General features: G+C 36.9%; 1 protein-coding gene across 2 annotated transcripts in view; it reads left to right on the top strand.

Moving 5' to 3' along the window:
* MAP2K6 (mitogen-activated protein kinase kinase 6) overlaps window positions 1-21,776 on the top strand; it is a 120,062-nt gene extending 98,286 nt beyond the window's left edge. For both annotated transcript variants that reach the window (XM_088138331.1, XM_088138330.1), the window contains exons 11-12: window positions 5,510-5,555; window positions 6,847-21,776. In XM_088138331.1, coding sequence (XP_087994457.1) covers window positions 5,510-5,555; window positions 6,847-6,924 — 124 coding nt within the window. In that variant the 3' untranslated portion in view covers window positions 6,925-21,776. The remainder of the gene's footprint in view (window positions 1-5,509; window positions 5,556-6,846) is intronic.
* The last annotated feature ends 2,482 nt before the right edge of the window (window positions 21,777-24,258 follow it).

Consider the following 24,258-nt stretch of genomic DNA (forward strand, 5'->3'; position numbering starts at 1 on the left):
TCAAGTTAAGCTTACTATATTTATTTACAGGTCCAAATCTCAAGCTTAAAATTAAGGAACTTATTATCTATTTAATTTTAGCAGCTAAAATAATAATTGCCCAAATTGGAAAACTGTAGATAATGTAACAATTGAGATGTGGATTAACAAGGTATCTTCAAATGCTACACTAAAAAAAAAAATCACAGAAAGTTAAAATAATGAGACATCAGAGGCAGCAACCACAATTCTATTAAATTTGAAAGGATTTTATGATTTACCTCAATGGCAATAGATCATAATATGGTAATACTTTATATATATGGTAAATTTATATGCATACAGCACTTGTCTCTTTATTTACTTTTTAGTACAATTTTTTTTTTGTATTTTCTGTATTTTTTTCCTCTATGTATCTTGGATTTATGTTAATTTAGTTACTTGATAACGTTTGTTAATCATAGTTCAATAAATAAACACATCAATTCTATAAACATAAAGATATTAAATCCTACAAAAACATTGTCATAACATATAGCATGAAAGGTCTTTGGAAAGCAACAAACCAACAGGCATTGATATACTTTAAAGTGTTTTCAGGGTGAACCTGGATAAGATAACAGTACAAGTTTTAAAAATAATCCATTTTGTCCATGCACAGTCTCTGCTGTCAGTTTTGATAGCCAAGACAGCCTGTGCATGTGTGAATCATTGGCCTTTGTTATTACACAGCAGAAGGGCTTCCGTACACCTGAGCTCTGTGATGATTCAGCGAGAGGGTATCAGGAAGTACCCATTCAGTAAGCATCCTTCACTTCTTCCGGGCCTGGTAAATCCCAGCAGAGGGTGTGTTTGCTGGAGCTGATGATCACACTTCGCTTTCTCATGATATGACGCTTTATGCCTCCTTCCCCTCCGTGAAAGCACGTGTATGTGTCAGGATCTTTTTCAAGTTGCTCCAAGCATCCCCATAAATACCCTGCCAGGAAGAGAGTGGCTATTACATCCTGTCTTCAAAGCTATTTTCTGTGGAAAGCGACTGAAATAAACAGTCTTTTACCTATTCATCTCACAGTCCCATTACAGTCAAGTGTTCCCAGCCAGCCATTGTAAAGCTATTTTCAGAAAGGAGGATTCTCGCAAGCATCAATAATAACAAGTTCCATGTTTAGTCAGTAAGTTAAACAAACATGGAAGGCAATCTTACGTGATATTTTAGAGTCAGTAATGAAATTCTCAGCTTAGTGCATAGTAAGATATTTGAAGACAAGGATGTATCAGGTTTGTACCTGTTCCTGGAAGGCATCTCTGGAACTGTAATTTTCAAAGAGAGATCCATTAGATCTTTCGTAGAACGTAAGTCATAAGGTTTGTCTTTGCTTTCCATCTGAAGCATAGTCTGCAGTCTTAACTTCTTTTTACCCATTATACACATGAAAGTGTAATTGTTACATAGAAAGTGTAATTATAAACTTACTGGGGAGCTCAGGTTCTGATGGCTTCTCTTGTCCTTTACCCTGATATCCTTATTGCTGGGTACAAATACCTGTTAAAAGCTGATCTGTTTATATAACCTGCCCTGGAAGTTGGAACCTTGTGTAATTAGGATTCCAGCTCATGGGGGTGGGGGCAGGTCAGGTAACATACTTGCCTAAGTTTCTGCAGCAGAGATATGGGCCACATCTCAGCCATGGATATCGATGATAGGAGAAGCTGCATGACTGAATAAGTGATGCCACATTGCTCCCTGGTAATAATGGAAGATACATCATGTGTATAGTAGGTAAGTCAAAGGGTCTTAATTTGAACCTCATTGATTTTATTACTATGATGGGAACTGGAATTCATCCTCTAGGAACTCAAGTAAAAGGTGCCCCACATTATCTGCATCATTTCTGAAAGACATGCTGGGAAAAGAAGAGACTAAATGAGCTTTCCATTTAGTATTGCTGGATGTCTATGGCCTCAGTCATCTGCAGTTCCAAAATCAAAACATACTCTAGTAATGTGCCAGGTCAAGTGACATTGCAAGGATCTACCCCTTGATTTCATGAATAACCTTTTCTTAAAATTAGGACAGTGCAATAACTACTTACCATGTCAGATCTTCAACCCCAACAATAATACTGTTTTCTTTCTGTGTAAGGGTTAGTCCTTCCCAACTTGAATATGTATCATAAAAATAGAGATCTATTTTAACACTTTATTAATGGGGAAACATGGATAAATAGTTATAATTGCTTTTAAAATCAGAATGGGATGAAATCTGCAAAAAAGAACATTATTAGGGGATGAAGGAAGTAAAATTTGCTTGACATTAGTGCGTGGGCCTTTGAGCGATGTATACAGTTCATTGTAACCTTTTCTTTTTTCTCTCCCTCCCCATTCTCCCCGGAATTAAATTTGAAAGCTATGTTGATGTTAAGTAATGAAGCATATGAATGTCAATATTCATACATATTGGTGCAAGTATTCTTTTAAATTATTCTTTAAAATGTGTTTAAAAAGTATGGATATTGTGATGATGTTACAAGCAGATAGGTTGAAGGCTTCATATAGAGAGGGAGAAGTTGGGGGCAAGAAATAATGAGGCCCTTTCCTGAATTTGGTGAAGCTGGCTGTTGGGATGTATAAGATATTAATGCACTGATCTTTTCTTTAAAAGCAACTGTAGTTCTTAAGCCAATGATTAATGATTCTCTCTCAAAATGGATTGGACAAGCAACAGTAATCTAGTTGCAAGGATTACTCTAATTTGAAGGCAGAACCGTCAGTAGTTAGTTCCAATGAGTTTTACAACAACAAGCATCCAAAATCACTTTTGAGCATATAATGCCGCTTTCAAGGTCTGTATTAGAGGCGGAGCTTAATAAAGAATTGTGAACTGAGGCCAAGTTAATTACAACAATCCATCCTGCTGCAAATTGAAATTCCCTGAATCTATTCTAGGTTTTGGGTTTGCATAGAATAGCTCTTGTTTTCATTCTTAAAGTTTGGGAATATTGTCTCTATTGGAGTAAGTAGGACACCTCAGAAATCTTGCATCTGTTATCAGTAATGATAAAGTAATTCATATCTATAGATGTTTTACCAGAAACTGCTCTGTTCGTTTTTTATAAAATGTAAAGCAATCTGGTGCTTATACTGTACCAGTTTCTCAATTCTTGACACCGTTTATACTGGCTTGGCTGATACAGTGTAAAACACACGGAGGATAGCAAAATACCAAAATTGCTCATTTTCTTTCACCTTCACAAATATTAGCAGGTATCAGTAGCACTTGATTTGTTGTTGTCTTTAGCTAGAATTTGTCACAGCTGTTAATGTTGGTTCTTCAGACACTTAACCCCTTATTCAGGATTTGGCTTATTCCAAGAAGGCTCAGAGGTACAATTTGGCAAGATAATAGTCTTGTTACTGCAGGACAGATTGAAGCCATACACTGCAGTACACAGAAGTCAAAGCCTTAATATATGTCTGCTATAGGGTTTAAATTCTAGGCTTTTTCCATGTTTTTTTTCTCAATCAATGGATATGTGGCTATTCTGATGGCCTTGGGAAGCACCTGATCTATGTTAACATAGCATTTCTTTCTAGCCTCAGAATAGCTGGTTCCTCCTCCTTCAGCTTCATTCTTTATTGAACTTCCCTTTTGATTTAGCAAAACTGTTCCCCCCCCATCATAACTATTATTGGCTGAGGGGAGGGGGCTAATTCACTTCTGTAGTTAAAGTCTTATACCATATAAATGTATCATATTTGAATTATGAAGAGTCATGCAGTGGAAGGTATCCAGTAAAGTAGGGTATGCATTTAAAGCCAGAACGTATGACAAACTATAAGGATGCCCTTATTTTCTGAATTACATTTTTGCAATGTAAAAAAAAAAAAATCCAATTCCAAAAAATTTAGCCAATAAATTCAGGAAAATGAGATTCTGGTTACCATATTGAAAAATTTAGACAAACCAGATTTTTTTTTCAGCATTATTTGTTCACACATAGATGAATGAATAGCATTTTTGGTTTTTTAAAAATGTTTGACATTTGTTTGTTAAAGTACCAAATAACTGGCATAATTTCTCTTTTACTTTTTAAAGCTATTTTTGGTCAAACATGAAGACTCGTAAAACTACACAATAAAACATTCGCTAAGTACATAAAGCAGAAGCCAAGCTTTATTAGAAATTTCCACATTATATTATTTATAGCATAAAAACATAAGGATGATATTATCATGAAAGCATCCATTAAAAAAAAAAAAGGAATAGCAACCATTTTTTTATAAGTTTTGCTATGCTGTGGATTATATTGACCTCTAGTGAAATGCCAGTTTTGTAAGCAGCATTGAATCCCTTTTTTTTAATCAATGTAATTTTCAGAAGGTTCAGACAGTTGCCACTATGAAGTCAGACGGAGCTTTTAAAAAGTCCCCCCCCCCTTTCCCCTCATGCAGTAAACAAAATTAGAATTTGTGAGTAGCTTATATAATGTTACCTGGGGAGCAAAAGATCTTCTTTTAAAGTTTGATGTCTCCAACACAAAGCCAAATGAGTATGGTAAATCATATTTAATTTATATAGATATGATGTACATCACTGGATCCTTTTAAAGTTATCTTTAGCTTTTTCTATATGAGATTATATGAATCTTATTCTTGAATTTGTAAACTCAAAGGTATAGACCATTTCTCCTTAAAGGAGCTACATTTATTCCATTTCCTTGTACTTCAGCCAGAAATAAATTAGGTTCTACGGGTGGAATTTAATTTCAGTCATATAATTCTGCCTGGCTCCTGCACCTGTGAGATGTGGTGACGGCATATATGCTTTTGATGCTTCACAATTATGGTCAGAGGGGGTATGCATCAGAACTCAGGTTTATTGTGCTGTTGAACTTGTGCAAAATAGTATGATTGCTTTTTAAAAATGTTTATAGCACAGTGTTGGTATGTTAAAAACTGTGAGGCCTTTTCATCCCCAGACTTCATTTGAGGATTTTCTGGTCTCAGTGAAATATAACCATATTCAGATGCAAAATGGAGAATGTCACAAACGATGTTTGTTCCTCATATGGGATTGCTGCAGTCAGTTATTTCATTGACACATTTAAATATATTGCCCTCTTTTGAATCCCAGAATGACTGATAACAGAAAAATAGAGATAAAATTCAGGATTGAAACCATGATAAAACCAACAGATGATATTAGTTTAGCAATTGGCTCCATTTTTTCACTGTTGTAAAGTGTGGTGCTTGATGCATCCAAGTGTACAAAGTAACCCAAAGATGTTTGGTCTTTAGTTCCACAAAGATGAGATCCAAAATATTTTTCAAGAACATTACAAAACAACCTTGATTCCATTAATTGAATTTATTTATATTGTTGATGACAAATTAGTTTGGTTTTGAGCATAATCTCTATCCATCCTGCTTTACAGAGACCTCTCTGTAGCTTTTGTTGCGTTTGGCTATTTGACTGTTGCTTATGTGGAAAATAAAATAAGTATATGCCTTTCTTTTTCTTTCAAAGCTTAAAGAAGAATTCCACAGAAAGACCTACATACCCTGAGCTAATGGTGAGTTTATCTTGCTGAATTCAGGTATAAGATAAGTTTCACTCACGCACTCACGTTGAATTAACATGAGGGGACACATATGGTAGCGCCATCCCCATATTTCTGTATGTGGCCAACTCTGCCTTCAACCTTTACATAGTCAATAGGGATGTCAGTGGTGGAGCCGGTGCCCGTAGGGTTCCATGTCTGAGCTTGCCACTGGCCCTCCTAGTTGTTTGCCCATACACATTCATCTGAATGCAGAACACCCAGTCGCAATTCTGAAATCACTGAAGGTACTCAATTGAAAGAGAGAGAGAGAGAGATTTCCCCTTCTAATACTAGGGTTATTTGAAGTTTCATGAATTAACATCAGGGATGGATGAGTCAGTAGGTTTCTAATCCAAGTAATTTTTGCTTCTGTTTGTCCATTAATTGAATTGTATTTCTGTGTTAGAGTATTTTTTTAAAACAGCATGAAAACTCGTATTTAAACATACACATTTTAAGTGTTTTTAATACAGATCATCAGATGGAAAATTGGAGGGTAACTAGAGCATGGAGTGGGCTCATTTCTTTATATGAGCTCTGCTTTTTACTATTGCCACAGTTCTGTTTGTATACTGGGGTCTCTGATTTTTTTTTTTTTTTTTTTGGTTGCTTATCATAGCTCATCAAGGATTTCCAGTAGATTTATTATAGTTAATGTTCTTTAAAAGAGAGATGTGAACTTGTATTTAAGCAAAAAACAAAAACAGCCCAGCCTTTCACTGTTTTGCCAGTGAACCTGTTTGGTTTGTTGTTGTTTTAACTCCAGTGTTTCACTGATCCAGGAAACCACAATAAAATGCCTAGGGAGGGCAGCAACCACAGTGCTCAGTAGCCAGTTTGAGTGGAGGACTTTGCTTATAATGAAAGTATAGCAGGCAAAGTGGGGAACGCTGTGTGAGCCAGCACAAGTCAGGAAATGCTACTTTGGATTTGGAGCAGGAAACAATGGGTGGAGGTTGCAGTCTCAGTAGGCTAAGGGCAGTAGAGAAGCAGTTGTGTGTTTCTACCCCCAAGAAACAATGGTCTGTACTTGCACTGGGGCAACCGTGGCAGACTAGGCACCCAGTCATAGTGCTCAAGAATAAAAGTAGTTTATGGGAAGCCTGCAAGCAGGACATGAGGGGAATAAAGCTGTGTTGTTCTGCATGGTAGTCAGGAAGTGTCTCCCCCGCAATATAATCTCAGGAGGAATATAAGGATTTTTAATGGGAACTTCTGTCACCTCCCACTCATCACTTTCTTTTCTTTCTTTTCTTTTTAGCAACACCACTTCTTTACCTTTCATGAATCCAAAGAAACAGATGTGGCTTCTTTTGTCAAACTCATCCTGGAAAACTGAAAAATGGACTTGTACATTATTTTACCCTTTGATGGACTGGTGGGATTTAGGAGAAGGGGGTCATGATGGGGCAGCCTTCATCACAGGAAAGCCAGGAGGAGAACTTACCAGTGGCCATTTTCCCTTTATTTTTTGTAAAATCCTAATCTCCTCCCCATGAAGGCTTTTTTAAAGGGTTCTTTGGTATTCATAGTGACATAGAATGAACTGATTAGTGAAATGAATTTTAATAAGATTGTCAACCATAAACAAAAAAATGCAGAAACAATGAGTGATTTAAATGATGATATTTTAGGGCTCTCTAACCATCTTCTCAACTAGCCATACTTAATTTTCTGTCAAATCAGATTTCTTTTGTTTATGGTAATAGGTGCTACGGTAGTTATGAAGTTCGATATAGAGTTATATTTTGTCCTTACTATTATTTTAATATTTATGTTAAGCGCTTGATTTTTAATAGAATCTTTGTTTTTATGTGAGACAGTGGACAATAATGACAGCTAAAACAGTGAAGTTACAGAAAAGAGTATTTATAGTGCTTTGCTAGGAAAAGGAATAGGAGAAGGCATGGTCCATGTATGACATGGGTGACTAATTTAAGTTCAAATAAGAGTTTGGTTTATATGTTACCTCAGCAATGTATGAGGAAGTCTACATCATTCCCTAGGATTTGTCTGAAGATTGTTTTGGCAAGAACATCAGGAGGATGCAAAAAAATGGTTGGATGAAATTATTCCAGTTGGTTTGGTTTAAAACTGCAATCTCTATTATACCCTTAAGATTAAGATTCTATCCCAGTATCAGGATCTGTGGGATTAACAGTGGGGTTGATGTATTTAAAAGTTAGTGGAAAATCAAAAGCAGGTTTAGACATTTGATTGTTGCTTAACTAATGATGAATCACTAGGTCATGGCCAACCAAGGAAGAAACCTGTCCATGTTGGCTTTGTGCATTTGAATGAAAAAGAGACTTCATAAAGAAGAATGGAACTGGCGAGGCATAGAGACATGGGTTGCAGAAAGGGGAAAAATCAAGACATGAATGAAGGTTGGTTTTGCTAGTTTTAGATTGTTCCGAGTACACTGAGCTTGCTTTGGACACCCAGATGTCCCATAGTTGTCTTTTTTCCCATCTCCTGCCCATGTAACTTTTTTTTTCCTTACCGAAAGCTTACCTGAACAAGACCTGTCTATATGTCTGTCTGAAAAAAGATAGAATAGGAATTACTTAATAAGCATTGTATCCCTCCTCTAATATGAACAACAGTAACAGCAAAAACACACTGGCAGGGCTAAAAATACTTGATTTTTCATTCAGGTTTGGTTGCAACTGATTCTGTTTTGACCTACTTTAGTCAAAACCATATTGCAATGACAATTTGGGTGTCTCTCTTACTTAATGATACACTATTTTTTGCTTAGGTTGTTTCATAAATAAGCCTGGGTCTTATCTGATGAAAATAACTGCAGTTCTGCTATGATTTCTATAGCAACTTTTTGTTCAAGAAGCACTTCTGTTTCCTCCATGTGAACCCTAACAATATTAATTCTCCCCAATGGTTCAGGTGGTGTTTTGTCCAAGGTTGATGTTTGTGCACTCCAAATTGAGGTTGTAGCTATAGTAGGAATGCAGCCTACTATATCTGGTATCTTCCAGGTGTGTTGGCCAATATGTAGTCAATATTTCACACATCTGGAGAGCACCAAATTGGGGAAGGCCAGTACAGACCGTTAGTATTGATAAGGTGTTTTTTTTGTCAAAGACATTTCCATCCTATTTTCCAGCAGTCCATATTTTACAACGTAACAGATCCTTTTTGCAGAAGTCTATTGGAAGTGATTCAAAAGATGTTTAACTGCAGAGAAAACACTAAAAGGCTTCCATTTCATTGTGTTCTTTAAAAGCATGGAATGGTTTGTAACCATTTTACATGTTTGGTTACCTTCTTCCCCCATAGTTGATTCTCAGCTACTTTGATTGATTGTCTTCAGCTGCAGCTAAAGCTTAGCCAGCCAGTTTTTAGAACTAGTTCCAGCATCAATTCTCACTTTGAAAAACATGTCATTTAAAACCCATTGTTGGGTTTTCCTCTAGATGGATCTGATGCTTGCCATAGAGATTGTTTTGCTGCTTTTTTTTTTCTTGGAATAATGAAATTCCATTGGATACTATATCCTCTTGACCTCAGAACACCTTTATCTGAGTGCTGTGGTAATAGGCAGGTTGGATTCATGAGATCAAATTGGGCTTAATAGGCAATATTAATATTCCCATTGGTTTCCACTAGTTGGAGCATGCCAGTGATGTCTACAGTAAGTCAGACTGGAAAGATTAACACTACACGCCTCATGCTTTGTTTTAGGAATTAGAATGTGGTGTTTGTGAGATCTTTTGTCAGGTCTGTCCAAATAAAATTCATCTCTTGGCAGGTACATGAGCCCTAACACAGTTATAGAATAAAATGTGCCTAACATCTGTATTTTCTATTCAAAATTTAAAGCTTGGTTGTCTTTGTTATTTAAAAGTTCTCATATCATATTAGCAAATATAATTTCCCTAAAAGTTTCACAGCAATTGAAATGCAGTCCAAATTCATGTCCATTTTCTAAAGGATGACAGGTAAAAATGGGGGAGAAAAATAACTGACCAGCTAGTCTACTGAAAACAGGGTAAGAAGTAATGGGCTTAAATTACAGAAAAGAAGACATCGTCCATTCACGTGTGTGTATGCATGTACGTACATACATACATACATACACACACAATACATACAGACACACACAAACTTGCACATATACTTCCAGAGTGTTCTGAAATAGATCATCCTGCCTAAAGTTGTTACAGAACCTTCATTTTTATAGGCTATCGTAAGTAAATAAACTGGCACAGGTACCCATTATGTGTTTTATACAGAAAAATTGTCCCTTCTGCTGATAGTTTCAAGCCTTTAAATATTTGAAACTGATTCTGGGTTCAACAGGACTACATTAGTTCAACTCAGCTATTCCAGTAAATGTTACAGATCTTGGATCCATGGCTGCTGTGACTGATTTTTAATTTCAATGTTCTGAGCTGTCTTAGGTTTGTTAAATTACTTTAGAATAATTATTTTTTAATGGTATGTGGATTTGGGGCATGGGTGTATACAAACTGGTGATCTCCTGTTTTTTTTTCCTCTGTAAAACAGTGCTGAATAATTTGCCGTACATGGCGTACACTCTAGAAATGAATATATTAATGTTTAAATCATCTAATTTCTAAGCAAGAAGTAGCTGGCAGAGACTGATGCATGGAGCAAAATCCTATTATTAACACCGGAACATTTTGCCATGCATGATAGCAAGCTAATAAACACTGCATTGGACATTCACAATAATGCTGTGTGTCCCACTTTGAGTTGTGTATCCTAGAAGCTTGTGAAGCAGTAATATTGTCCATTTTGAGTGCTGCTTGGAACTGTGAAGGAAAAGGGGTAATGTTGAGGCATGTATACACACACACTGTGTTGCCCTCTTTCTTATTTGAACTAAGAGGTAATTGTTGAATTCTTCTCTACAGGGTATTGCTTTTGTCATCTCATGCCACACTACTTGATGATTTCCTACTTTCAGATGTAGACCATGATAGCAAAACTCTTTCCTCCATTAAAAACAAACAAATCACAGTTCTTTCCAGCCTCTTAATTACTTTGGGGTTCCTTTTTTCTGAATGCTCTGAATTCTTCCACTGAGGTTCCTCATCACACACATCTTGTTAGGGAAGCAACCAGTGAATTAAGACAACCTGGTGTGCATTTATTTAGGGAATGAAGGAAATATTTTCATGGATTCTGATTTTCATACAGTCTCCAGGCAAACCTCAGAAAAGGCCTTAGAAATTATGTTTGTGTGATTTTTTCCCCCCTTATAATGTGGAAAGTGTTTTGTTTTCCTTTGTTTTAAAGGAACATTTCTTCAACTAGAAAATCTATCTTTCCACTGTAGGAAATAATATGGGGATGAGTTATAGCACTTTGTGTTTTAAACATTGACTAATACTTATTGGTTGATGTTTTCTTTTCAAAATAGGAAAATTAAATACCCATTCTTATGTCACAAAACTATTTTTTTATGTCATAAAACACTGCCTAATTAATAACAGCTCCTGGAGTTAACAGTCTAAAAATAAGAGATAGAATAGATCCATTGAAGTCAGTGAAGCTTCATATAATTATGAGTAACTAAACTCATGATTCAGTGTGACTAAAGCGGATTCTTTTAATTGATAGCGACTTCCTTTTTAAGCTAAAATCTGATTCTCAAATAATACAGTATTTCCTGAACTATAACATTTACTGTTGTCAATGCACACATAAATCTAGTTACTGTTATGTGCGTTTATGTTCTGGTCCACATATTCTGCACCTCAGTTTGAATCTATTGACGTGCAAGTCACTGACTTTTTCTATATCAGTGGATTATGATGTCCAACCATAATTTTAAGGCCTTTTAGACAACAACAGATCTTGGCTAGTTTGCTGTTCACTTTTTGGGGGTTTTAGAGCCTGTAAATTCGCTGCATTTTCCCAAACAGTGGTTTCTTGATGGACTTGACAGATATGCTGAAATAGTGCATCTGATACAATTGACTAATCTACAGGTTGCATTTTCTTTCCTAATTGTGTTTGAATTGAAAATGCATCGTATATAAATTTGTGCAATTGATATGCATGCTTCTTAGCTCAGGGCATCTGGTGTGTGAGATACTCCAAATTGACACAGGAAATGGAAAGTTTCGTAGAAGAACTCCCAAGCAAAGTTTTTAGAAATACCTCCATGTAGCATCACACTCCCTTATAGAATGAAAGTCCAGGATCTATTCTTTATGGCATTCTTCGTTGTATACAATAAGGTATTGCTGAGTTATATGGGATAGTTTTCTCCATAGCTCTGTAAAACCAAAAGGCTAGACTCCAGTCAGTAGCATAGACAGTGGCATCATTACATAAAGAATTTTTAATAACCTCCTGGCTTTGTTGCAAGGACACGTAATTAAGAAGGAAAACATAACCATCACCATCCTTGAGTATCATTTTTTTCTAGTAAATACACAATGGCAATATTTAGTTACAGTAAGTTGGGATTTGATATATTCTGGTTTAGTAATAAAAGAGTAGTGTGATAGCATCACAGTTCCTAGTTTTTAACTCTGGCTCGCAAAGGGGCAGGTAGAGTTGGATTTCTCACATAATAGTGGACAGAGCCGATACTGGGAGGAAGAGTCTACCAAGGAAAATCAATCTGTATACACCATTTGTTAATTCTAAAATTTGAAACCTGAAAATGCAACTTGTCTATGAGCTTTTTGAGGAATGTAACAATTTTGTTTTCTGTGAATGTTATGTTTCTATTGCATGGGAGGAATTTTGTTTCCTACTTGACTTGATGGAGCTTTCCCCACTCCTCCTTGACTTGATAGAGCTTTGTAAGTGGCTGAACACAATATCTATTCTATTAAATTGAACAAAATAATTAATCTAAAAGCCAATTTGGTGTAGTGGTTAAGGCACCACGCTAGAAACCAGAACCTGGGAGTTCAAGTCTTGCCTTAGGCACAAAGTCAGCTGGGTACTTTGGGGCAGTCTCTCTCTCTCTCTCAGCCTTAGGAAGAAGGCAATGGCAAGCCACTTCTGAAAAACCTTGCCAAGAAAACTGCAGGGTCTTGTCTAGGCCATCATCAGGAGTCAACACTTGAAGGCACACACACACGAACACAAATCATCTAAAAAGTACCCACATAGATTCAGAGAGTACTTCATCCTTGGGTTTTCTCTAGTCTGTCTACTAGCCTTTGAATAATTTCCTATTAACATGTTAGACCATCTCCTCCCTATCCATCCTTGCCTGACAGTGCTTCAGGCATCTGCCTTAGAGTTTGCAATGTCCCTCTATATGTTTCTTCCAGACACGATTCCCAAGGATTGAGAGAAGAGAGAAAGTCAGCTTTGTCACCTAATTACTTCCTTATTTTATTTCCAAGCATTCTCTAATTATAATAGATGTGCATTTCTTGAAGCAATTGCCTCTAAATATTGATATGGTGTAGATTTTACCACCCACTCTTCCTTTTTGAAGCCCTATTTCAGATATAGTAGAATGAACACTAACAGCTTTTGATACTTCTTCACAATATCTTGAGTGCCGTGACCAGTGATGTCTTCCTTCAAAAGCAATGAGAATATTCACAACACTGTCGGAGAATAACATCTTGCTTTGGAGAATTCATAGTTTTATTTGAAAGAATGAATTTGTCTTCATTTTATACAAGTTTCGGGTTTTTTACCAAAGATCATAGGTGTAGTGTTCCAAGATAAAAAAAACTGATTTGTGCCTCCTACAAATAGTCTGCTGTAGAAAATATAAATGTGTTTGATAGTCCTGCAACAGCCTGATAACCTCCTCGTATATTTTAGCCTCTTAATGGTTTTCATGTTGTATAATGTCTTTTCCCCTTTTTCCCTCCATTATCTCACTTTTGGAGAAAGGTTAACTATTTAATTCAATTTTAATTTTGCTTCCCCATTCTTTGAGTAAGACAACTATTGGATCAGCATGCAGCCTAAAATAGAAAATAAAGGCTTAGCATAGTCTGTGGATCTGCAATAAAATTTTCTTTGCCAGGAAAAAAAAAACTTTTACAAAGGAGTGAGAGGGTACTTTAAAGACCAACACCAGCCGATAAATATTAGTCAATGCTGGAAACACATAAACTACTGTAATTCATCTCCATATTATTTCCTTCAGTGGAAAGATGGGTTTTCTGGTTAATGAAATGTTCCTTAAAAAAGAAGATTCCACATTTTAATGAAAATACTGTGCAAATTTCAGAATACGTTTAGAGACTAATGTAGTGAACTTCCATGAATTACAATTCACTCAATTACATGTTTTCATAGCATAATTGCAATGACCATAGCAGAGCTGTAAATAGAGAAAGATCGTATTATCATGGCCCAAGTCCAGTAACTTAAAATTCCACAGAAAAACTAAGAAGGTCAAAAAGATACATAGTAAAGCAGTAAAGTTGAGACAACCAAAATTATCTACAACTGTTTTGACTGCCCCTGAGCCATAAGGGCATCCACAGACAATACAGGAAGCTGTTAAAACAAGTCTGAAAGAATGTTGGGTACTTTCAAAATGGCAAAACATACAGCTATCTACAGACTGGGATTTGATCTCCAGGGTTTAACATCATTGCAGACCAGATTTAATTTGTTTTGCCATTCAGCTTCCTGGACTAATAGCTTAAAAAGCAGCCCAGCTTGATTGTAGCATGCAGATAGCATAAGCCATAGGTTACAGGTTAACCAACAAGATCTTTTACCAAATGAGTAAATTGCAATAAGAATTATTAGGGGAGCTAGACTCACTGAACAGAAGTTTCAGCGAGGGATTACCAGACAAGGAAAAACGTTTTGAGTAAACTAGTCTCCAGCTACAATGTAGCATAGGGATGAAATTAGGTGATGGTCCTTTCTGAGCTCAGAATAAAAATTGAGCCAGCAACAGCCTGGTATTACAGCAGGCACACACTCATCTTTTGAGCAAAAACAATACCTGTATAATACCTGTAGTGTTTTTCTGGATTGTTTGCAGCACATCTTAAATTTATGCTCTCTCCTTACTGAGGCATGGAGTGCAACCCCCAGATACTTGAAGTATTTGACCTGCTCATTGAGGTTGCCTTTGATGTTCTGGTTACTCATCTTTTGGCAAAGAGAAAATTCTGTCTTGTAATTAAACAAGAGTGGATTGTCAGTACTGTCCTTAGAAAGAGCCATCCTGAGGCAAATTTGAGTTTTTGATCAAATCACAGTGACATGTGCATAAAGTAACCTTGGTTACCTTTTTCCAGCTAAGATGTGCAAGCCACTGATTAATGCAGAGTTGCAAAGGGTCAGGAAATAGCTGTGTTTGACCCCTGACTGAGTTGGAATGCAATTTGTAAAATGTGACACTAAATATGGAGTTACAAGTCTGATACAAGTTGTACATTGGCTGTATCTGACACGTTTGTGTTCATATGCAACTTATAAATAAGAACTACAGTAGTATGTATTTATGAAGGAAGCCTTAAACTTTTCCTATAAGATTTTGCTAGAAATGGAGTCAATGGTGTATTGAAAGTCAACAAATGCTGCAGATAGAGATGCTTTGGATTTACAAGTATGTTTTTCTACCATATGAATGAACCAGGGTTTATTCCCCAGTGGAAACGTCCTACTGTAAAGGCTTCTTGCTTCTCAGACAGAATATTGTCTTACTGTAGCACTTCCATACAGACACATACAATATAATTTGTTCACGATACTCAAAAGGGCTTTGGGGTCAGTATTTTGCTAGATCGATCCTATTGCCTTTGCGAACATTAAGAAAGCGATTGCCATCCGCTAATCAACCCTGGATCTTTCATCTGTGAAACAAAAAAGGAATATCAAGATTGGAACCCACCACTTGGGATCTGCCTCAAGATCATCTCGGACATGGTCACCTTTTGGGTCCTTGCCAGTTTTCAGTGGTTCTTTCATATTTTTAATCTCTTAAGCTGACACAGACACTCAGATAATGGATGGAGAACAGAGTTAATAGCCAAAAGATTGCCCTAGGTGTTCCTTCAGGTGGCATCTGACATATAGAACCAGATGGACCTGCATCAGGATAACTCAGGACAACCCAGCAGAAAATATTTGAATTCCTTGAACTGTCAAACTCCTTTAATTATTGCCAAGTGATCTTTAAAGTTTTGAGCCTATCAGACTATAAATTGTGGTAAGATCTTTTTTGGGCTTCTATATACTCTTGGTTGAACCGGTTTGTAGAGCTGAATGTTTGGTAGGGCACCTGTCTGTTTTACATTTTTATTTGTTAGACATCCCTGCGGTCTTTGCATTATTTTACCATAATGATCAGGAATTGTTCTGCTAAAGAGATGCATGGGTTGTCTGGAGATTAGCAGAACTGCGTATTTTGTACATGTGTTCATTCACTTGATCAACAGCAATGTCTCAGTAGTAAAATGAAGCTGCCTCGATACAAATGGGGGGGGGGGGTTATTCCTAAAGAATGCTTCACATTTGCAAGTACAAAATAAGTGTTTTTTCTGTGCATAGCAAAAATAATTACTGAGCTTAGAGGGTTCTGTAGCTTTGGAGGATTTAGCAACATATTCCTATAAAAGTCCCAATTTCATTCTCTCGCCTTTTCTTGATACCTTTTCATATTCCACTCTGGACCTATAGGAAAGAGAGAGGGTTGGTCCTTCCATAGTATTCCTGATTAGCATCACTAACAAATTATTTTGTTAAAAGAAGAGGAGGAGCAGCAGCAGCAATCTTGTTCATACATCCCTGGGAGAAGCTCCTGTATGTCTGTGCTACACCTCAGGAGGAAGTCCCAGGAATGCAGCAAATACTCAGCACCAAATTGGTTCTGACTTCGTCCCCCTGTCATAGGAAAGGAAGGCAGTGAAGGAGCAACATCCATTGGAAAAGGACTGGCCCATTTGTTCTAATCTTTCTTGTCCACTTTCCCGGCTTTCCAAGATATTAAGAAATATTTGTCTTGACTGTTGCTGGCCAAAATAATTCAAGTTTCCAGAGATTCTCATCTCTCAGTGTCAGAACATTGGTGCCTGCTCACCAGGAAAGATCTTCTGGAGCTCTTCCCATTGACTGCCTAATGTAAATGGGATATTCCAAAAAAAGTTTGCATCTGTTTTCATGTAGAAAGCTTTAACTAACAAGGTATACAGTGTCAAAAGCATGATAGGATACCCAAAGCTATGTAAGTTGATAAAATATTAACTTTCTTGCAGACAGCCTCCCCTGAAGTCATAAAGTTTACTGTTGTTATACATCTGGCACCTGTTGTTAGTATTGCAGTTGAGTGTAAAGAGAAAGGAGCAATTTCTTCTCACCTGTATGGAACCATAATGGTGCTTTTGGTCTTCCTGGGACATTGATTGAACTCATGATTAAATTTTGTTCAGTGCTTTTCCAGATATATAGATTTTTTAAAAAGGCTTTTACCTCATCTAAGACTGTGACCCTCTCTACTTCTCATAAAATGGATTTGAGACTCTATCTCCCCCCCCCGAAAAATTCAAGAAATATCCTAAGCCAATATACCCAAAGAGTTTAAAAGAGCCCCAATGGGGTTTATTATGATTATTGTTTCTATTTGAATAAAAAGATAATTGCTCTTCAAGGAGATTCAAGAGAAATCAGGAATTTCTCTACCACAAATTTCCATCCTGATATTTTTCTTCTGAAATGTTTGTTACTCCCTCCATATTCTGTTCAGTATCTTTACTTTTTTCTCTCTCTAAATTTTGGAATCAATAGTATTCAATTTTGAATTTAATTTTGATTCAGTAGTAAATTTTGCTTTCAGTTTTCCATTTAATCCCTGGTTCTAATGAGGAATCCACATTTTCTACTCTATTTGGTTTGCTAAGAGTTGGAACTCTGGCAATATGCACACTAACCTATCAACATACGTATTAACAACAGCTTACATATTTTTGTTTGTTTTGTGGTGGTATGTACCATTCTGCAAATTAGATGGAAAGTTTTCTTTGGATACATATAACTTCATCCTGATCAATTATTTTTTTATTTGCCTCTTGACTTTGTTTTTCTTTGCAATTTGTTCTTTTCAACTATCAACAGTACATTCTGTCATGCTACTCTTCAATCTCAGTTCCCTTGGAGTTGGTTGGTTTGTTTTGGAAAACACTTTTCTTCTAGTATCCTTAGGTGAGTTTTGCTCCAGATTTTGAATAATTTCAGAACACTCTCTGAATGCTACATATTCTTCAGGGCTGTCCCCTGGCTTGCCATCTGAATTTGCCAAAATTGATATATGCCTCAGATTTCTGGGTGTAATTCATTGCTAAAGCCTGAAGGGGAAAAAAAAAGAGTTATCAGTGCCACTCAAACAGCAAACAGTGTACTTTCAGTTTATATTGATGATGCCAGCAATCTGGAAATCATTGCTCTAGTAGTTTGAGAGAAAAAAAGCTCCATGTAAATAAATATATTCACTACAAATAGAAAGCCTTTAAAAATCTGGGAATAGTGGAATACCATTGGTATCTTGGAGGCATAGCCATTAAGTCTCAGTTATTTTTCTCGCAAAGGATTATTGTATATCATTAACATTTCATCTGAAAATGGACTGAAGTCATTAAAACATTTAAGCTACTGTATATTGTATGTTCTGGTAGCGTTTAGTTTTTGTAAGGGAATGCAGCTTATCACACTTGCAGCCACAAACCTGAAGTTGGAAAGAAACCACCTCTTCTGTCTTTCAAATGGCAAACAGGTGCGCTTCTGGATGAAGACAACATTAGGGTCCTCAGCGCTTTCCCATTTTGTCTTAGTTGTAGATTAAGTCTTTCCATTTTCTCCTAGAAAGGCCATGGTTATTTAAATTATTAAATAGGTGCCAGAAGATGTGTATTAGTTTACACAGCCAGATTTGAGGCCTGTTGAAGCAAGTTGTAAATGTCAGTACTGCCCGTCTGAAAAGATTGGTGTGTACACACACACATGAATCCTGTACATGTAATGGATGGCCTTGGTCAGGGGTCTGGTTTCACACAGTGTTCTTGTATAGGTGTTCATTGTTGAATGAGTGGACATTGGTCTTAAATATGTGCAGAATCCATCACAGGTGGCACATACATCTCCTACCATAATCTCAAGTGGAAAGTTTCAGTAGTTATATGCTGTTCAGCCCCACAACTTTAGTTACATTTGGATGATCTTGGTTTATTAAGCTGGGACATAGCTCCCTTACATTCCTTTCTTTGTACAAGCAGTAGAACAAATCAGGAAGCTGGAATTAGTCCCAGTTTCCATTTATAGGTCAACTGGGAACTATAGCTATGGGTTCCAGAAAAGCCAGAACTCATAAGACAACTTTCCTAAGATAACATCTAAGACAATGTTCATATCCAAATCTTGGTTTATTTGCAAGTCCAACCTTGGCTTACAATTTCTGATTGGAATAATAAATGATGTTTCACAGGCAGGAAGTTCAGTTCTAGGAACAATAGTTCTAAAGGAGCAGCTGCATTCAAACAAAATGAGAGAAAACTAGAAGTTCTTCTCTGAAGGTCATTACAAATAATCCCAATGTACTTTGAGTCAAAATGTCTTCTTTTTTTTCAGCTATTGTGATGATCCTGTAAAGCAGACTTCCCCGAAATTGTATCTCTACAAAGGTTTGGTTTCAGTGGCCTCGTAGGCTTTAGATAGTAGGAACTGTACGTCCAATACTTACAGAGAACTGTGTTAGTAGTTTTATGGTTCCTACACGATAACTTAAAATCTAATGGTCTGTGAATTATGCAACAGCTGTTAACGCTTCAGTTTATACAAATTATATAGTGTATGTTAGCTGAAATGCTCAAATGATAGATATGTAAAATGATATGGCTGGTTGCATTTCAGTATAATCCTAGTGTGACTGGGGATACAGCCTTTTCTCTAATATGTATGCACTATGGCAATTTGTGTGTGTGTGAATCTATAATAGCCTACCAGTTTTGTAAATGGAAAAAAAAAACACATAGAAGCACCAAATTTAACAGAAACACATTCTCAGTGACTATAACTGAAGAGAAGATCAGTTATGTCTATCTGTTACTTGGTCTTAATGGACTAGTTCTCTCTCTTCCAGCTCTATTCCTAATAGAAGATATCTTTCCAGATTTAGCTATTACTGTAATATCTGCAAAGAGTTTCCTTTTTATTAACGGGTCCTTTGTATCATCTCATCTGAGCAATCCAATCTGAGGATATGCCTCTACAAAAAAGCAAGAATTTGTGTGTGAAGCCCTCCAGTTGAGGCTGAATCTCCAGTAAGTGCTGGGCACTAATATGTCTCTCAACAATCTGAACCTACCTTTTGACTTCTGGTGACCAGTTAGTCCCATGAGTTGAGCTGAACTGGCATTAATGGGTTAATCATTCAGGACTAGGTAATCAATAATAAGGTTTAGATCAGGAAAGAGTCACATGCATCCCTCCAAAATGCTGAGATCCTGAGATTGTACCACTCAAGTGTGGTGGCAAAATGGCCAAATTCTGATACAGAAATTTCAGTCTCTTCTCAAAGGTTGGGGGTGATAAGGGTAGAAACAGGAGCTATTTGCCTCTGCAAGGCTTGCTTCCATCCCCACACCAAGCCCCACCAACTGGCCAATCCTGTGGGGAGTCCCTGGCAGATCCAGCAGGATAAGAGTGTAATAAATAATGTGTTTTCATTCATATTCTTTCTGGTGATGTCACGGCTTCGCCAGATGGTTTCCTGTAGCCCCAGACCCCTGAAGTGTTACCCATCCCTGTATAAATAGTATCCAATATCTCAGAATAGCTGTACGTAGTCAGGGGCTCATGTGGTTTGTTTCTATAAATGAGACAGAATAGCATTGTGAGGGTCTTGGAGTATTGCTTTCAGGGTTTGGCTGGAGTCTCCAAACCTGGTTTCACACAATCATACCATAGATTAGATTCTAAACTATCCATGCTCAAAACAAGAGAAAATCTGCTTCTTAAAAAGATTTAGATTTTTTTTTTTTAATAGCAAAACCACAATCAAACAGGAGGGCTTGCACAGTTCCACAGGGGTTTGGAAACATCTCTCAACTTTAAAGCATCTCGGGAAATATCAAACAAGACCAGGCATCAATTGGAGATTTCCAGTTTTTTGTGGCTTTGGCTAGGCCGGGAACAGAAAAAAAAAAATGGTTTATTTTTTCACTTGTGTTTTTTTTTTTTGCTTATGTTTGGGCTTTTTGGGTGTGTGTACACACGCGCGCGCACACACACACAGAAAGTCCTCTTTGGAACTTTGCTTGGCTGAAGATTTCTTTTGAGTTACTGGAGTCTAAGCATCTTCCAATATCTATTGTTACTGCTTCTCTCTTCAGCTTTCTGTTCCTCTAAAAGAGAATCTCATATGAAATGCAGTACTTTTGGCCAAACTCTCTATTCTGAAAGCTCTTCAGTGATGTACTACTCTGCCTCATAATATTGGCTGTCTTTACGATTCCACCCCTCCCCACCTACTAAATTCACCCAAGATCAAAAACAACCAACCATTGCCCAAAGGTTACATAAAGCAGAGTTGAGGGTGAATGCTGCATCCTATTCGATTTATAAATGTGTGTCTCTTTGTGATCTATGGGGGAAAGCCTCAAGGTCTTCTGGATTCCACTTATTTTAAGATGACTAATGGGGAAATCAAGTTTTAATCATACACCACTGATTCAGAGCACAAGTATTGGCCAGTTATTTCAAATCAAGTATGTGAACCTCAGCCTTCTTCATCCCCTGGCCCAACTGCACTGTGTATCTCTGCCAGTTTTCCTGTTTCATTATTTTCCTTTTCGCTCCTAAACCCTTTCTTGTGGCCTCAGCTTTTGTCAGTCCCTTCTCAAATCTTTTCAAAACAGCTTCGTTGGATTTTTGGTGCTCTCTGAGCTTGGTTTTCTTGCAGACATTTCATTACCCAGCTAGGTGACATCATCAGGGTAAGAGTCGAGGTTGCTGGCTCTTTAAGCATAGTAATTTGCTCTGCCAGTCTTGGTGGAGGGGTGGGGGTATCTTCCTCCTCGATGGGTCCTTGATTAGGGTATTGTTTATCTGGTGCTGTTTCCTGCTTAACTGGGTGTTGGCTGCTGGAGGGGATGTCCTCCAGCAAATACTGTAAGTCAAAAGCCTAGGAAGGGAACAAATAGAGCACATTCTTCCTAGGCTTTTGACTGTACAGTATCTTTTAAATCAGGGTTCCTCAACCATGGCGACTTGAAGATGTGTGGACTGCAACTCCCAGAATTGGGAGGAATTCTGGGAGTTGCAGTCCACACATCTTCAAGTCGCCAAGGTTGAGGAACTCTGTTTTAAATGGTATGTAAATGGAGTTTATCTCTAGATGTCTATTGAAGCCTGGCTTGTCTGGATGCCAAGCTTTCAGGAATTCCATAGCTGCCCATTCTCTGACAGGTGGGCAGCTCAAGTGATCTCTGTCAGAATTTGTTTCACTTCTACAAAACTCATTCTAGTGTATGAAATGCTATGCATTTCAGTTTTAGTATATATGTAAACACTAAGGTCCTTTGTATTCCCCCCCCCCGCCCTTTTAATGTGTGGATTAAAAGCATCCAGCTAGTTTCAGGATTAGTAATCTACAGTATAAATATCTTGGGAGCATGCATTAAACTTTAAAGAGCAGCAAGTATTGTCTCATTTTTAGTCTGTCATGCAGAGCCTTATTTCTTACCTGATGTACACCTGATGATAAGGATAACAGAGTGAAATTCAATGATGTTTATCTTCCCACGGAGCTAATACCATAGTTAAATGGATTTGTTCCCACTGAAATTAGCAATGTACTCCTAACACCAATTCTACAAATTCCCCCAGAAGTTAAGAGTGGCATGTGGAACAGGAAGATGGAAATGAAGGAGACATCCTGCTGTGCAACTCAAAGCCCACAGTGGATGGTATCCAACTGCTGTTTTTTCCCCCCTTTTTTCTATAACTCTATTAAATTTTAAAATGACATAAAGATAAAAACTAACAAGAACTAATAATCAAGAAAGATAATAGAAAGAAAGAATAAAGAGAAAGAAAGAAAGAAGCAGAAATAAAAAAAAATGACTTCTGACTTCTTTTACAGCAGATATAAATAAAACATACATTAAACACTTACTCTAAGGTTTCAGCTTAACCTCCATTTTTTTCTATAATCTATTCATTTTACTAATCATCAAATCCATATATCATAACTTCATTAAGGCAGTTAGCATTACAATTATCCAATGTCTTTTCTCAAATCAAAGCTGTCAACTTCAGCATCTCAACTAGCTCCATTAACTTTACAATCCATTTTTCCATCGTAGGTAATATTGAATCTTTCCACCTTTGAGCATATAAAAGTCCCACTGCAGATATCATATATAAAAACAAAGGTCCCTGAGATTTTTCTAACTGTTTATCCATCAACCCCAAAAGAAATGTCTCTGGTTTCAACTGTATATTAATCTTCAAAATCTTCTGAATTAATATATGTATTTGAATCCAACATTTTTTCGCTTTATTACATGTCCACTAAAGATGATAAAAAGTCCCCAGTTGCTGTTTTTCCTGACCATATTGGGATATGCAATATACCTATATAATCTTTCTTAATGAGATGAGTGGGGAACTTGTGGCCCTCCAAATGTGGTACTTTTCACTTATATCAGTGCCAACACTTAATTGGAAATGCTGGGAATGATTAGAAGTGATGGGAAATGTAGTTGAATATCATATGGACAGCCATTAGTTTCTCATCCCTGATGTATGAAGACACAGGTTACTCTTAGGGTTCTCTCTTTCCAGGATACTTTTGAGATCATTCCTATGGAAAAATATATAATAGATCACATATGATCTTTCACATACATTTTTCAAGTAAGAACATATACGAGAATGGACATTTCACAAGTGCTTTCTTAAGAGAAGTGCCTTTAAAAAGTCTTTGACATATTATATATATTCTATTTTTAAAAAATATTTTCTATACTTCTCAGTTTTTCTCTTTGCAGAGGTTCCACCCCCCCCCCCCCCATGCTCAACAGTCCAGTAAAATATCACTGGCTCTCATGGATTCCAAGAACAGTATAAATTGTCTGGAAACTGAAATATTTTGCAAAGTGTTATTTTAATTTCTGTATCATTAATTACCATACTGATGGATTGCAAGAGGCATTTTAAATGCTATTCTATGGAATTCTGATGCAAATTCAACTCTTGTGTGAAATTCAGGGCTAGTTCTCTGTAAGGTGACACAAGTGAAGAGATAAAAAATGTCTCAGTACTGTAACGTCAGGTTGTTTCTAAGGGAGGTTAGCATGACTGAATACTCTTCCGAAAGGGGGTTAAAAAAATATCTCACAAAGCTAGCATGTTGAATCTTTTTTCCTTGACATGCTAATTTTCATGAATCCTCCCTTCCTGTCAATGGAAGAACATTTAGCGCACGAGTCTTATTGTCAGTCTCAAGTAGTGTTGCTCAGATAAAGGACCAATATTTCTTGAGGTAGTAACCATCAGCAATTAAGGAAAGGATGGATGATTTCCTAAATCTGTAGTATAGCAGCAAGCATTCCATGCCTATGAACTGATTTTAAGCTCCTTGCATTTAATTTTATTTTGCAATTTATATGTTGCCTATTCCCAATTGACCCAGGGCAGTTCACAAAAGTATGAAGCCAACCACTGTCAATTTCAAAAAAAA

The sequence above is a fragment of the Python bivittatus genome, unplaced genomic scaffold (assembly GCF_059951505.1).
Source record: "Python bivittatus isolate LINGU-HERP-01145 unplaced genomic scaffold, Pbiv_v1 ctg000220_np1212, whole genome shotgun sequence".
Lineage (NCBI taxonomy): Eukaryota > Metazoa > Chordata > Lepidosauria > Squamata > Pythonidae > Python > Python bivittatus.